Source organism: Lissotriton helveticus, chromosome 10 (genome assembly GCF_964261635.1).
Source record: "Lissotriton helveticus chromosome 10, aLisHel1.1, whole genome shotgun sequence".
Classification (NCBI taxonomy): Eukaryota; Metazoa; Chordata; class Amphibia; order Caudata; family Salamandridae; genus Lissotriton; species Lissotriton helveticus.
The window spans coordinates 355,062,395-355,078,615 of record NC_136071.1 but is presented as its reverse complement, the minus strand read 5'-3'; the positions used below and the strand labels follow the sequence as shown (position 1 = coordinate 355,078,615).

The 16,221-nt window shown below is 44.2% G+C and overlaps 1 protein-coding gene across 1 annotated transcript in view; it reads right to left on the bottom strand.

The window, feature by feature from the left end:
* Positions 1 to 6,254: 6,254 nt before the first annotated feature.
* The window catches only part of LOC144783822 (uncharacterized), an 87,335-nt gene continuing 77,368 nt past the window's right edge, over positions 6,255 to 16,221 (bottom strand). Inside the window, exon 4 of the mRNA XM_078662567.1 lies at positions 6,255 to 7,773. Within this exon, the coding sequence (XP_078518693.1) occupies positions 6,674 to 7,773 (1,100 nt within the window). The 3' untranslated portion in view covers positions 6,255 to 6,673. The remainder of the gene's footprint in view (positions 7,774 to 16,221) is intronic.

The window sequence follows — 16,221 nt, the reverse complement described above, 5'->3', positions numbered from 1 at the left end:
TACAATAGTGAGTGTCAGAAGGGTGTGTTGGTTGGGTTCCCTCCCAAAAGACATTGATGGTGACTTAGAACTGGTTAGATTTAGGCAGAGAAACATCGTCCCATATCTGCGTACCTGTGCACCCCAAGTGGGTAATGGCCCAATCTCCGTCTGGGATCTGCATGATTTTTACCCTAGAATGTCATCCATCCCCACATCTAGCCTAAAGGTAGGCTGCAACATGATAATGCGCAGATGACTCCATGTACAGAGTGGCCGTAGCTTTCCGTCCTATACCAGACAGGAATCACCGTTTTATAGTCCCAAGTATTTGAACCCCTATTAATTACTGTTTGATCTAAGCTCAACCTGTGAAAAGATCGCTATAATTAAGTTATTTATCCCCACGGGTTGGGGATTTTTTTTTTTTTTTTTTACTTCAAATATTATGTCATTGTATGTATGTTTTTATCTGTAACTGATTTTATCTGTACGCTTTTATGATTTTAAACCAAAATCGAATAAAGCTATACTGACTGACTGACTGACAAGTTGTGGACATTGTCCTGTTGACTCCCGACTTGGAAATTGCAAGCCTGGTATCTGGTTCATAAGGAACTTTATTGGGATTCTCCAACCTTTCTTCCCATGTTTCCATATCTCCTCAGGGACCCGGAGGGGAATCCCCATTATCTAGTGTTGGAGGTCTCTCGGTCTCTTATAGCATGGAGAATTACAGGAAATGATGGAAAATCCCAAGCCTTTCGGGAAAGGCTGTGTCACTCCTTTCCAAGGCGTGGGCTGACAGCACTGTCAAGCTTTATCGTTCGCCATGGGCTAGATGGCTGTGCTGGTGCCATCAGAGACATCTGGATCCCATGGGGGAAGACATTGTCCACATTTTGATCTTCCTGGCTTATCTGCCATCAGATGGGTTGGCATATAGATCCATCAACACATTCAGATTGGCCATCTCAGCGGGTCACTCGCCAATAGGGGGTCATCCGGTGGGGGAACATCCTTAGGCTACCCCCGGTCTGGGCAGGAGATCTAAAGGTGGTCTATATATTCTAACTTCACTCAGACTCCCAGGTTCATTTACTGATCTAGGACTGCTTTCGAACAACCTACAAGGTCTAGAATGGTGTCATCCTAAACACCCAAAGATTCTACTTTTGAATTTTTATAATGCGCCAGAGAAGGACACACATCACATACACCTGAATACACTGGCCTCTTTTTTAGATCATTATAAAACAACACAAAATGCTTTATTCGACGTAATCCTAATGGGAGATTTTAATATACACCCCTGTGCCTGGGACTGCTTGGCTAAACTAAATACAGGTCCACCTGGTTCAATCTCTACCCACTTCGAACACTCGCCCCAGGGTGAGTTGTTGGAAGAACTCCTTGCTAATACCAATTTATACGAAGTTGAAGGTTGCGGTGGGGAGGAAAGGGCCCCGACCTTCGTAGGAGGAGAGGTGGAGACTGTAATCGATTATATTTTCGTTTCCCCTGGCATAGTTTGTGAGTGTTCCTCTATTGAGATTGCAGCCTCAGTTTTTAGTGATCATAATCCTCTGATTATGTCTCTAAATAAGGGGTGGGAGTCTGATAATCAAAGGGACATTGAGGAAAGTAACTCTGATAAACTTATTCCTAAAGACCAGGGGAGGAGATTAAATTGGGCCAAGGTGGTCCCAGACACTTTTATGCTGGAACTAGAGAACAAAGTAAAGGAAGATATGGCAATTTGCTTAGATAATCAGGCGGATGGTAAGGTGGTTTTAAATTCTTTTTCCAATATTTGTGCTCAAGTTAAACTCCAATTGAAATGTAAAAAGAAGGGGGATGGCCTTGTCCAGCCAAGGTGGTTTGATGAGATGTGCTCAAAAGCCCATAAAGAACTTATCTATGCATTAAAGGAAAATCCAAGAAATAAAGAGCTGGTGGCTGCACTTAGGAAAAACTATAAATTAGCCACGGAGAACCGTAAAAAATGCATTAAAAAGGAGGCTTGGGAAGACCTTATCTCAATTGATGTACTTAGAGACAGCTCCAAATTTTGGGCTGTGATTAACCACCCTTACTTTAGCGATACAAACAACAAGGTGCTGGACTCCGTGATACCTGACGAGGCATGGGTTGCACACTTCAGCAAAATATATGACCGTGCTGAAGAGTATATTTCTATAGTTAATCCCATAGAAATTGGAGCTGCCCCCTCTTTAAGCTTCAATGAATTGGAAGTACATAGGGCTATTACAGAGATGACTAAAAACAAGGCCCCGGGCCCAGACGGTGTGCCCGCAGACCTTTATAGGTCCCCTGTGGAGTTTTGGACCAAAACACTCACAAACGTATTTAACTCCACAGTCACCTCGGGGTTACCCTCATCATGGGCAAATTCATCTATAATACCCGTATTTAAAAAGGGTTCAAGAAACGACCCTGCCTGCTACAGGCCGATCTCTCTGATTGACTCTGCCGTTAAAATCTTGGGCAGAGTCATTCTGCAGAGACTCAGAGACCAACTGGAAGAGAGGAGGGTCCTTTCTGATTTACAATATGGGTTTAGGGCTGGAAGGGGCACCCTAGATCAATGCCTAAACCTTCATATGTTAATAAGCAAATATACCCTGGCTAAGGAGGGTCATTTATATATGGCATTCATGGATCTTTCGTCGGCTTTCGACTTGGTCAATCGATCTAAACTTTGGGCGATTTTAGCTAACATAGGGATAGACCCATCTTTGGTAAATTACCTAGCGACCCTGCACCAAGATCTCCGTGCCTCTATCAGAACTAATAGAGAGGGAGACACTACTAGCTTTTTTAGATCAAAACGGGGAGTAAGGCAGGGGTGCATCTTGGCACCCCTCCTATTTACTTTATATATAAATTCCTTTGAATCTGCCCTGAAGGGGTCCACATCTGATGTCCCCCGCGTGGGGGAGTACACAGTTCCGGTGCTCCTCTACGCGGACGACGCAGTATTGTTAGCCCGTACTGGGATGGGGCTACAGAGACTCCTGGATGATTTTGGGGTGTTCATGTCTTCCCTTGATTTACAGATTAACAACAAAAAATCGCATGTAATGATCGCAGGGAAACGTCTAAAAAGTGTTAAGGTAAAAAAGTTCCTATGTAAAGATGAAGAAATCACCAAAGTTCCAGTCTTTACCTATTTGGGGGTCTTGTTCGACGAAAAGGGTACCTGGAGGCCACAACTAAACGCTAAAGGCTTACCTGTCACTAGATCCACTTCTGCTCTACTGGGCTTTGCGAAACGGTTAGGCTCACGTCCAATAGAAGCACTACTGATAGTTTACAAGTCAAAAAGCCTTTCTATCGCCAGGTATGGTGCTTCATTATGGGGCTACCTACCACAAGACAAACTACAGGTGGTAGAAAATAAGTTTCTCAGATCCCTCTTAGTGGTCCCCCAATCAACTCCAGTGCTTTCAGTTCATACAGAGTTGGGTCTAGGCTTCATCAGTGACCAATTACAGCTAGCTCCTTTGATCTGTTGGGCCAAGACCTGGCTGAACCCAGAAATCAGTCTAAATCACTCCATTCTAACAGACTGCCTAGCACTGGATAAAGTGAATAAAATTCCATGGTTGGTCTATATTAAAAATATGTTTTATAAATTCGGTAGGCCTGAATTATATTCTGCCCCGAATACCATCAAGAGAGGTGATGTGCAATGGATTAAGAATAATTTTCTGGAACGTAGATTGATGGAACGGGAGGAAGTAGAGCTCCAAAAACAGGGAGTAAGAGCCAATTATATACTGCAGACTACCCCGAAATTGGAACCCTACTTGTCCATTGTGTCTCGGCCCTTCCATCGTAATCTCCTTGTAAGATTTAGACTGAATATTATTCAATATTCCTTGGGGAATTACCCAGTATGGGGTAAATTAGATCCTTCTATCCCCTGTAGCTGCGATAATTTTTCTGAACAAACCCTGATGCACTTTATTATGTTTTGCAGCCACTACGAGGAATGTAGGAAACAGTTTTTACTACCTATTCTGAGAGAAGCAGGGTTTATACAAGTTCGACCCGCTCTCCGCTACCTACAGCTCCTAAGTAGCACTAAAGTAATATTCGGGGTTGCAAGTTTTTTAGTCGCAGCTACACGTATTAAGTCTAAACAATTGAAGTCAATCGTTCCATGATATGCATTTAAATCTACTGACCATTAGCCATTCTGATGATTTGCATTAGTGCACTATCCCATGTAATTATATGAAATTGTTCTCTTTTATGCTCCTCCTTTTTAACTAAATTATTTACATGAAATGTTTTTATCATATGGAATTGTTATTTGTATATTTGTGTAGGAAATGCTTTTATGATTTTAATTAATCGAACAAAGCTTGTATTGACTTGACTCCTTTGGTGTGTAAGGTTCTGCAAGGCATTTGCCTTGATCTCCCCACGGAGCCCAGGTCCACTGTTTTATGGGAAGTCAACAAGGTCGTCAACCTGTTCTTATCTTGGCAGTCCAATAAGAACCTTTCTCTGAAAGAGTTGTCGGCTAAGCTAGCCACTCTTCTCTGTTTTGTTTCCTGCAGACGGGGGTCGAACGTCAGAGCACTGGACATTACACGTAGCGTATTCACCCCAGAAGGCGTTACTTTCCATATTTCAAGACATAAAAAATGCAATTCTCGCTTGGTTAATTACCCCTCTTTCCAGAGTCTTCAAAGACATGTGTTCAGGAATGTATAAATTGTTATGAAGCTGTCACGGTGGAAATCCGCCCCCATGAGGAACTACAATTGTTGATTGCACTAAGGAAACCATACAAGGAGTCTCCTCTCCTACCAACAACAGATGGGTTAGATTGGCCATGCAGGAAGCTGGTATTGATACCACCGTATTAGGGGCCCTCTCAGCCAGAGGGGCTATGGCATCGAAAGTGTTTGCCCTAAAAGCCAGCCTGGAGGATATCCTCAATGCAGCGGACTGGCCTTTAAATTCGACCTTTAATAGATTTCACTTCAAACCAGTCCCATGTATTGCTTTGCTGGTTGTGGATAAGCTTTAAACTAGCATAATCCTAGCCTGCGGTCCTGACATAAAATGAAAAATGTCCTCGCTTTTATAATGGAAAGTTTAAATTCCATTAAGGACACAGAGGTGAGGATTAACCCACCCGTAATCGGACTTCTCCCTTCTCTACAATCAGATGGGTTCACGTTAAGGTGAGTATGTATGAATTTTATTTTGGAATATATTCAGTGTAATGCTAAGTGTAGAACATGGACTACGTGGTCCAGAACTGGTTTGTTATGTAGTCTGTTTGAATTTCCAGTTACATACACATTTCTCCTCCAGGATCTGATGGGGCGAAACTGGAATAGCACGTCACTATTCGTCTGCAGTCGCAGGGAGAAAGAGAATGCAGCAACATAGGACTATCAAGTGTTCCAGGAATCATTTGATTGGACATTGTTTCTTTGTTGGTATGTTGAGGTTTACTAAAGTTTTTGGGAAATTAAGGGCCCGATGTAGGTGGCCATTTACCGGCCATGGGTTTTCAGATGTAGGGGGCCTATGTTTTACCGATTCTGTAAATTTACCGAATCGGTAAATTTACAGAATCGGTAAAATACCGAATCGGTATATTTACAGATTCGGTGAATCCACATGTAGGTGGCACTCCTAAGAGTGCCACTGGCCCTTCAGAATCGGTATTTTACCACCCAATCCTATTGGGTGGTAAAATACCGAATTCAGGTGTGCATGCACATCTGTGCATGCACACCTGTGCAATGTGACACACAGACATGCCCTTAGGGCATGTCTGTGTGCCACATGGTACACAAGTCCGGAATTGGGGTGCCAGAGGGTGTCAAAGTGACACCCCCTGCACCCTTGCTGAAATCGGTATTTACCGAATCGGTAAATACCGATTCGGTAATGCCCATTGATTCCTATGGGCTTCAATGCCCATTGGAATCAATGGGCATTACCGATTCTGTATTTACAGAATCTGTAAATACCGAATCTTAACGATTCGGTATTTACCGAGTCTAAATTACCTACATCCCCCCCCCTCTATTTTACCACTTCTTAAATACCGATTCGGTATCATTCGGTATTTAAGAAGTGGTAAAAAAATATTACCTACATCGGGCCCCAAGTCTTTTCTGCTGTTCGCCTACTGGCTGCAGTTAATAAATTGAAGAGAGAATACAGTGTAATCCTTGCCTCCGTTTCTTTAATAGAATTGGAACTTTCCGTTACGAAAGCTAGGAAATATTTAATTCCTGACTTCAGTATTTAGCTGTGGACCATTGACTTGAAATCACTGTTTTGATATGTAAAACAAGCGTGCAATAGCTCAGAGCTAAGAAATACACATAACAATATTCAAACTCTTTATATATTGATGTAATACTTAAGACATCTAAAGACATCTTAAGACAGCTAAGTTTAAAAGTTGACACACCATCATTGTAAAATTTCCTTAAGCAACAATAAATATGGTTTGAATTATAAAAATGGTATAGGATTCAATGCAATCTGAACTTGAACATTCTCCTCCATGACCTCTGCCGCATGCTGCACTAAGCCAACACTCAAATTGGCATTACAGTTGATGGTCCAGGCCCTTCTCCAAAGTGAATATGAAAGTTTCTGAAAAGGAAAGTACAATCAAAAAAAGTTTCTAACATTCAGTGTAATCAAATGGTGGAACAGCAGCGTGGGAACGCCGGTGAACTTTTAAGGTCTCCATATGACGAAAGTATTTGCCGCAGTCTACGCATCTGAATGGCCTCTCCCCAGTGTGGGAACGCTGATGTTTGATTAGGGCAGAGCTACGTGTGAAAGCCTTGGGGCAGTTGGTGCACTTATAGGGTCTCTCACCTGTGTGTGTCCTCCGGTGCTTGGTAAAGGCTGAGCTCTGGCTAAAGCTACGGTCGCATTCAGTGCACTGATACGGTCGCTCCCCTGTGTGTAGACGCTGATGTTTTGTGAGGTCCGATTTTTGGCAGTAGCTCTTGTCACATTCCTTGCACTTGTGGGGTCTCTCCGCGGCATGTGTCCTCAGGTGCTGAACAAGCGTAGATCTCTGGGTGAAACATTTATTGCATTCTGCACATTTGTGGGGCCTCTCACCAGTATGAATTCTCAAGTGCCTATTCACTTTTGAGCTGTTTCTAAAGGTTTTCCCACAGACTGGGCAGGCATAAGGCCTCTCTCCAGTATGACTTCTCTGGTGCAATTTAAGGGTGGAACAGACAGCAAATGATTTACTGCACTGAGTGCATGTATATGGCCTCTCTCCTGTGTGGGTTCTGTAGTGCTTGGTGAGGGCAGAGCTGTGGCTGAAGCCTTTCTCACAGACAGGACATAGAAAGGGCCTTTCTCCAGTGTGGACTCTCTGATGCTGCATAAGAGACGACCTCTGACTGAAGTGCTTCTCGCATCTGTTGCATGAATAAGGCTTCTCCCCAGTGTGGGTCCTCTGGTGCTGGGCCAGCTTTGACTTCTTACAAAAGCTTTTACCACAGTCCACACACCAATGGCGCCCAATGCCTTTGCTTTTCTTGTGCTCAATGGTAACTTTCCCAGCTTCAGCTTTGCGATCAGAAAGCCAGACGTTTACCAATGACTTTCTCTTCAGCAATGCAGGTGAGCGTGGACCTTCTTTCTTGAAGTGATGCTTTAAGAGATTCCTGCTTGATGGCCGGGGAAATGTCTTTGGTCGTTCTATGAATTCCTCCTGACGCTCTTGCTTCACAGGGATCTCCAGAGGGCTTTCGCCTGTTGGATTTTAAGAGAAACATGAACGTTATTGTAATGTATTTGCCATTATTAATGTCACATTAAAACAAGTACCAGGGTGCCCCTGGAAATCATAGACGTTTCACAGCTTCTTAACAGTGGTGTATGTCGGACTACAAACTAAGGTTTGTATTATGTTTTCGCTGTATATTTGTGTATGAAATCCATTTTATTTGCATCAAGCAGAAAAATATCAAACATTAGATAAGGAAAAGATGTGGAAATGGAAGTGTTCTAATGACATGAAAGCAGGATTAGTAATTGTTATATAGCAAAGGTTCAGAGAAGGACAAATCATCCCTTGTACCTATCAACAGCAGCAGCAAGAACTGCACCAGTCTTATAAGAAAGATGCAGCTCCATGTAGGTAAAGAAGTCTAACTTCAGTGCTCTGTTTACACAACATTACCTTTATTTCTGGGACTAACCCTAGATGAACCTATAAAGACAACTACTATGGACCATAACACCGCATTTTGAACATCCTTGCTAGTTTACAGTAATCCAATACACTACTTAAATTACGGTCCCATCTCGCTCAATTTTCCCACCCCAAGCAATTATTTTCTCTTTCTGATGGATACTTATAACCACAGATTCCTCATCTTGTGAATATCCCCAGGTATCAGACTGGATATGGAAACTCAAAAACCATTGCCTCTGAGTACTGGTAGGTAGAGTAGTGTAACTCCACACCGACCTCCGTCTGCTCGGGAAGTGGCAAGTGTAGCCACATATAAGCCACCCAAGCATGGCTGACGTCAGTTCCTTTCTTTCCATGACCTCAAATGTGGATCCGGGGCTCCTCTCCTCTTTTCTTCATTTTTTTTAAAGAGATTTCTTTAAAATTTTCCAGTGTGCTAGGAAACATGTCCCCCTCCCCTCCAGGACTACAGGTTTTAATCGTTGTAGGGACTATCGCAAATAGATGTCTGTGACATGGTGTGCCTCAGTTGTGTGGGTTTGGGGCAGAACTCTTGTGCCTGCGATGACTGAGCAAAGATAAACCTAGAAGCCATCCAAGAACGTGAAGCAAAGCTCCACATCGCAAAACACCTCAAGATTGCCTTCATGTGCCAAATTCGAGAATGCAGACCTGTTCGCATGACCAAATTTGTTACAGCATCAGATCAAAGAAACACAGGAAGCCCAAGTGGGACAAAAAGCCCAAATGGGTCCTCCAAAGAAAGAATGAGGGTGTCAACCTTCCTACAAGTCTTGCTCCTGTTCTCAGGAGGAGTCGATTCCAACCCTGATCTGGATGCACCTGGTATCTGCGGAAAAAATTACAGTAGGTCGAAGTCTTTATAGAGGCCATGCTGCACATCTTCAGCATGTTTCTGGCTTCCTCTGGCACCCCTTCTGGCTCCAGGGTCTTCAGGGTCCTCCAGTTGGGTTACAGGCAGCAGATCTGTCCTCAGTGCCATCTGTGTCACTTGAACTGGCTTCGGGTTCCACACCAGCATCTGTTTAGATTTCTGATCTGGTACTTGGACATCGACATGATTAACACATCGACACGAAAGCCACTGGCACAGTATGCACATCAGGCGGGCAACTAGAGCCGAATTTCGGGGGGCTGAAAAAGATTTGGGGGGGCTAATTCTTCCAGCCGTAACCAGAGTGGCTGTAAGAAGCGGTGAAAACATAACAAAAGCCTCATTTACATTTAAATGGTCTTTTACAGACCTGTAAAGTACTCGGGTGCGGCTCCAATTAGACGTTGCCAGTCGCGAAGCTGTGTCAGCCCAGGCTGACACACACAACGGGGGGGGGGGGGCTGAAGCCCGGTGAGCCCAATGGGTGTTGCGCGCCTGATGCACATGCTAGTGTAAAGTCCGACCCCAAGCCAAATTCATCTTAACCTCGAACATGGAAGCTTGCGGATCCTAATACGGAACAGCCAATGCTTAATCCCTCTGATTTTGACACCATACCATTGGTAAGACAATTGCCCACTGCAACAACTTCAAACTCTGATCAATTGACAGGTCGCCCATCGCCATAATCAAGACCTAGCGTCCACTCCGGAGTGATCGGTGGTGAAGGCGTCCACCTGCAGAGTCAACCCTGGGACTTAAATTGGTTCTCACTCTTTTGATGTGCACGCCTTTCGAGCCGATGTACATTTGTCCAAGTTCAAGTCAAGACATTAAAAGTGTTTTTTTCCACTTGCGATACCATCCACCCGTTGCCTGAGTGAGCTTCAGGCCCTCTTGGTCCAGCCACCTTATACCACCGTAAACTTTTTTCCAGACAAACTGGTGTTAAGAACTCATGCGGTGTTCCTGCTGAAGGTAGTCAAGCCTTTTCATGTCGGACAAGCTATCACTCTTCTGACATCCTTTGCTCCCTTGAAAAAGGAAGAGAGACTCCATGGCTAGGGCTCCAAGAGACTGTTGAGCATTTACATCAATTGTACAAAAGGACAATGAGCTCTTTGTGGGGTTCTCTGGAGCAAAGAAAGGCAAGGCGGTGCAGAAGCAGGCCATATCACAATGAATAGTTCTTTGTATTAAGATCCGCTATGCACCGTCTAAGAAGCTGGCTTCAGAAGGCCAATAGCAGAAATAAAGGGATCCCCTCAGGATTAAAGTAGGTCAGGGAAGGAGGGGAATGAATAGGCACAAAAATATAAGTTTTTCCTCATTGACCAAAATACTTCAATAATCACATGCTTCCAATTCTTTATAATCCGTTTACATTGGGGACAAACACGAATAGTTATTTTTTAATTTTTTATTTGCACGAAATATTTCTTTTTTTATATCAATCTTTTTTTATAAGAGATTCATTTTATCTTTTGTATGTATCAAAAAAGTATTTCTTTTCATTTCTTTTTTCACATTATTTCATAGTTTCTATATGTGAATACATCATAGAAAAATCACCATCAAAAAAGCATGATTACTCCAATACAATATATACATAATAAAAAACACAATATTAGAAACAATGACAATCCACAAAAGATACACCCCTGGATGCACAACAATCTCGCAACAATCATACCATTACAACCTCACTCTCACTAAATCCACTCAAACAATATCTGTACGTGGACGAGATCTAAATGACAAAGAAAATCTCTGCCAAAAGATAAATCTCAAATGACAAGCATGAGATTCTGCACTAGGTCGACGCGTGTTTCGGTGGTTAAATACCACCTTCCTCAGGACCTTTCCAGATATGGCCTTTCACTTCCCAGGGGACCTATAAATATATAAAATATATGTCACCAAAGATGTACTAACACAAAACAAAGAGCACTAAGTACACCCAAATTTAGCTACCCAACATAGACCTTCATATGTGACTGATGAACATATACACATTAATCCCTTGCTGCTTTTATATCAACGTATTAAAGCCAGGAGGACTAAGGTATCACATTTATTACCACAGCCCTCCTTGCAGATATAAAAGCTCATTCTTCATGTTCTAATTCATAAGACAAAGTAGAAATCTCCTACATCATTTTGTCACATCCCTGTTACTTTACTTACATGCTACAAGGAGAAGGACATTCTTTAAACTTAATTCTTTGTTTTCAAACTGCAACAAATCATTATGCCTGTTTTTCAATCATATCTATTATTTCTGACAGGCTGGGATCCTGATCACTAAGGCGTACATTATGCCATATTCAAGAGAAATATATGAATTAATCAGATGTAGACTATCGCACTCACTCGTTCTAACAAAAAAGGTTAGTATAATTTCTTGAGTGAATAAAATCCCTATGATCAAGGTGGGTTTAAACTGTGGTAATCAGGGGCTCCTTGCTTGTTCTCCATAGCTCTACTGGAAGCACATTTCAGCCCATAATACTCAAGGATATTACCTCTCAGAAAGAAGAGGATACCTTCCTAAAATTAGCTGGCAAGATGCCCCCCCCCCCGATAGGTGGTCTTGGCTACGTTTATCTGATGAGATCTAGCGCTGTAGCTAATTATTGAATGTCTGATTTCAGATACCTTATAAAGGGTTCTCTTGGCAATCTGACTTTATCCTGCATAATGTTTTGTTGCAGTTTGAAAACAAAGAATTAAGTTTAAAGAAAGTCCTTCTCCTTGTAGCATGTAAGTAAAGTAACAGGGATGTGACAAAATGATGTAGGAGACGCTTAGTGTTTATACACAGTGGGGTCCATAGGTTTCTTGTAGGTGCTTTGGCGATGGTGCTTCGCATTCTTGACTTTTTAATTTGAATTATACATTGCTTTCCCCTCTTATTTGACTTTTCCTTTTTCTACTTTGTCTTATGAATTAGAACATGAAGAATAAGCTTTTATACATGCAAGGAGGGCTGTGGTAATAAATGTGATACCTTAATCCTCCTGGCTTTAATACGTTAATATAAAAGCAGCACGTGATTAATGTGTATATGTTCCTCAGTCACATATGAAGGTCTATATTGGGTAGCTAAATTTGGGTGTACTTAGTGCTCTTTGTTTTGTGTTAGTACATCTTTGGTGACATATATTTTATATATTTATAGGTCCCCTGGGAAGTGAAAGGCCATATCTGGAAAGGTCCTGAGGAAGGTGGTATTTAACCACCAAAACGCGCGTCGACCTAGTGCGAATCTCATGCTCGTCATTCGAGATTTATCTTTTGGCAGAGATTTTCTTTGTCATTTAGATCTCGTCCGTGTACAGATATTGTTTGAGTGGATTTAGTGAGTGTGAGGTTGTAATGGTATGATTGTTGCGAGATTGTTGTGCATCCAGGGGTGTATCTTTTGTGGATTGTTATTGTTCTTAATATTGTGTTTTTTATTATGTATATATTGTATTGGAGTAATCATGCTTTTTGATGGTGATTTTTCTATGATGTATTCACATATAGAAACTATGAAATAATGTGAAAAAAGAAATTAAAAGAAATACTTTTTTGATACATACAAAAGATAAAATGAATCTCTTATAAAAAAAGATTGATATAAAAAAAAATATTTTGTGCAAATAAAAAGTAAAAAAAGAACTATTCGTGTTTGTTACCAATGTACTTTAAAAATGGAATATAAAGAATTGGAAGCATGTCATTATTGAAGTATTTTGGTCAATGAGGGAAAACTTATATTTTTGTGCTGGCTCCAGAAGGCCTCAGGGCTCATGGCACTAGAGCCAAGGGCTGTTACTACTGTGTTGGCATGCGGAGTGCCTGTCCTGGATGTCTGTCAGGCTACAACTTGGACATCAGTGCGCATGTTCGCGAAGAACAATTGCCTCAACAGTCATGTATGTCTAGGTGGGCATTTTGCCCTTTCAGTTCGGCAAGATTTTTTGATCTGAGCTATTTCACAGACCCCCTACTTTGAGAGGTACTGCTTTGGTATCTATTTACATGGTGAGGAATCTGCAGTTAGAAGTATCCATCAGAAGATAAGTTACTTAGCTTCAGTAATGCTCTTTCAAGTGGATACTTTAACCATAGTTTCTCACCACCCTTCCTCCTTCCAGTTTTCATCTAAAAAGGTCCCAATTTAGGATCAATGATCCCTTCCATTTTGCTACTAGGCTCCACGTCTGAGGGCGTGGTCAAATTTCCAAAGAAACGAATGTCAGCGTACATGGGTGACACTACTTTTTGAGTTTCCAGATCCAGTCTGGCTCCTGGGGATATCACAAGGTGAGAAATCTCTGGTTAGATAGGGTATAAACCAGAAAGGCAAGTAGCTTATTTGTTTCCTGAAGACCTAGATACATCCTCAAGGTTGATGCTTTAATTACTCAGGAACCATCTACTGATTTCGCAAACTACACCGCCTAGACTCCTAGAAAGTACAACGCGTTCTTTAAACAAACCAAACCTCCAGCAACCTGGGAATTTCCCATGCTTTTGTTTTGATTTGTCCTAGAACTCCTGCGAGCACTGAAAGAACGGCCAGTTCTTAGTGACATCTTTTATTGACGTCTTATGTCCAACCTTATGTCAAACCCGGCACCTTTCAGGTATAAATATACCAACGTTGCCTTAAGCAAACACACGGTGGTTTGGAGCAGAGCGGCTATCTACTTGCCCGAAAGCTCAGCTGATGCGAGAGCCCACGGACGTCACCCCTCCCTTTTGACGCACTCAGAAAGACGCTGTCTTTTTCTCTAGCCGAAAAAATTCAGCTCCGGTGTTTCCAGCCGCCCTTGCGGGTTGCTGGGATATCGAGTCCTGAAAGAGAGATACCAGACCTCCTACATTCTATTACCAAGGTACGGAGCGGACTAAACCCTTAAGAGAATTCTTGATTCAGATTCTTGGACAAAAACCAACTTAACTTAAACTGCTACTTACTTACTCCTTCCCACGTATTAGGCTTAGGTCAGGTACACCGGGGTAGGCGTATTTAGAAGCACCAGTTGAGTACGTTAGTCAATGTTTTTATGTAAGTATATATTTTATCCATTTTAAAGTATCATATGGCTAAGAAACCATATCAATGCTTTTACAGTATTATTTCATAATACTCCTTTTACTGTACGCACTTTACTTCATGTTAAGTATTGCAATTGTGGCGGGGCGCTAGGTGGCGCACTGGTGAATGGAAGCCTCCTTGTAAGGCTCCCACATCCTGACGACCGATATCCTGCCATTGATCCTTAAATCGGCATCCAATTGGGCTGAAACTGCCCTCGCCTGTTCAGGGACATCTGCGGCGGCTCCGGTGCAAGTTTGAGGCGGATCGGACGTTGCACGCCGCCAGTGGAGCCGTTTTGCTGAGCAGCGGGGATTACCGCCGGAGACACCAGCGCACTGGGACGGCCTGCCTGGCGACGCAAGACCGGGGCTCTGTGGGCGCCAACTAGGCCCTGAAGAGCGCGAAAACGCCGGAGAGCTGTGGAGAAGTGCGGCGGACCGGGCTTTCTCGTTTGCGGAGGCGCGCTACCGGCAGAGCAGGTACTGTCCTGTGTCCCTATTGCTCCCGGGTGGCGGCTGAAGACCCTCTGCCTGTCCCTGCGGGCCCCGGTGCGGCGCGTCTCTGCGGGGCACGAGTCTCGCCTCTGCCATCTCCCCCCCGGGGCTGCCGGCTGCGTCTGGGTGACCTTCCTGGAACCGCCGGGCCCTCTGGAGCCCCAGCTTCTTGATTCTTGCTGCGCGGCCACCCCCACTGGACATCTGCACTGCCTGTGCCTGGTGACTCCCGGACCCATCACCGCCGACTGCCATCACCGCCGCTCCGGCCACTGCGCCACTTCTTTATCCTGCGACGGGACAGTGGGATGTGAGGACTGCTGGCTGGGGTCTGTGGCTAGAACGTCCTACTGCACCATACCCCCCTGCCCTGGCATTGTAAAGACCTTATGCACGCCTCACGGACTACTTTGGGAGTGCTGCTCTATTACCCTCTACAACGTGTTTGCTTGGGCACATCCTTGATCGCGGCACACGGTGGCGGTGCCACTCCCACGCTCCCTGATACTCTGGGCCTGCACCTTCATACATCTGCTTCTTCCTCCTGCCGGGCACATACTCCTGCACGAATTCCACCTGTCCAGTGACGGCGCACTTCTTTTGCTGTTGTGTCTGGCCCCTGAGGGTCGCCTGGAGGGCCGGCTGCACCGTTGTGCTTCCGGCAGACTGCTGCCTTTTGCGACTGGGGAGCGTGTTGTGTCCTAAGACAACGACCATTGCCAATACATATTTGCTGCCTGGGATTCCCCCCTCCTTACCACGTGCGGAGGTGTTGATACGTATCGGGAGGCGGCTGGAGAGTGGGGGCTTCACGACCTGATCTGCCGGCCCACGGGACTGTCGAGACGGTGAGACCTCTGCTGCCGTCCGACTCGCGGCTTCCATCGCCGTTCCTGCACAGCTAGGATGGGACGACCTGATACGAGGCAACCGAAGCTTACTTTCGATGCAGCCAAAAAACTGAATCACAACAGCCCGGACTCTCAGAAACGAATGGAGACCAGCAATCCCTCTGCTAGTCAGGCGTCCACCTCTACAGATACCCAAGAACTTCTTCGTGAAATGCGCCAGGGCTTCGCGACCATCGCGGACAAGGTGGACAGGATGTCGTCTCGTATGGATGCAGTAGTCCACAAATTGGAGGTCCATGAGGGGAGGCTGACGGAGGTGGAACAGCGAGTGTCAGACGTCGAGGACACCTTTGGGCAACATACGACACGTCTAGCTAGAATGGATAACTTATTGCGCACCATAGCGGCTAAGAATGAGGACTTAGAAGCGAGAAGCCGACGTAATAATATACGCGTCGTTGGAATTCCGGAATCCACCAATGTGGGTAGAATGGAGGTATACGTGGAACACCTGTTAAGGTCAGCGGTGGGACCGGAAGCATTCTCTCCCCAGTTCATAGTGGAGAGGGCACATAGATCCCTGGGGCCGGTGCCCAAGCCGGGCATGAAACCTAGACCCATTATAGCTCGGCTACTCAACTACAGGGACAGAGATGCAGCTCTCCGAG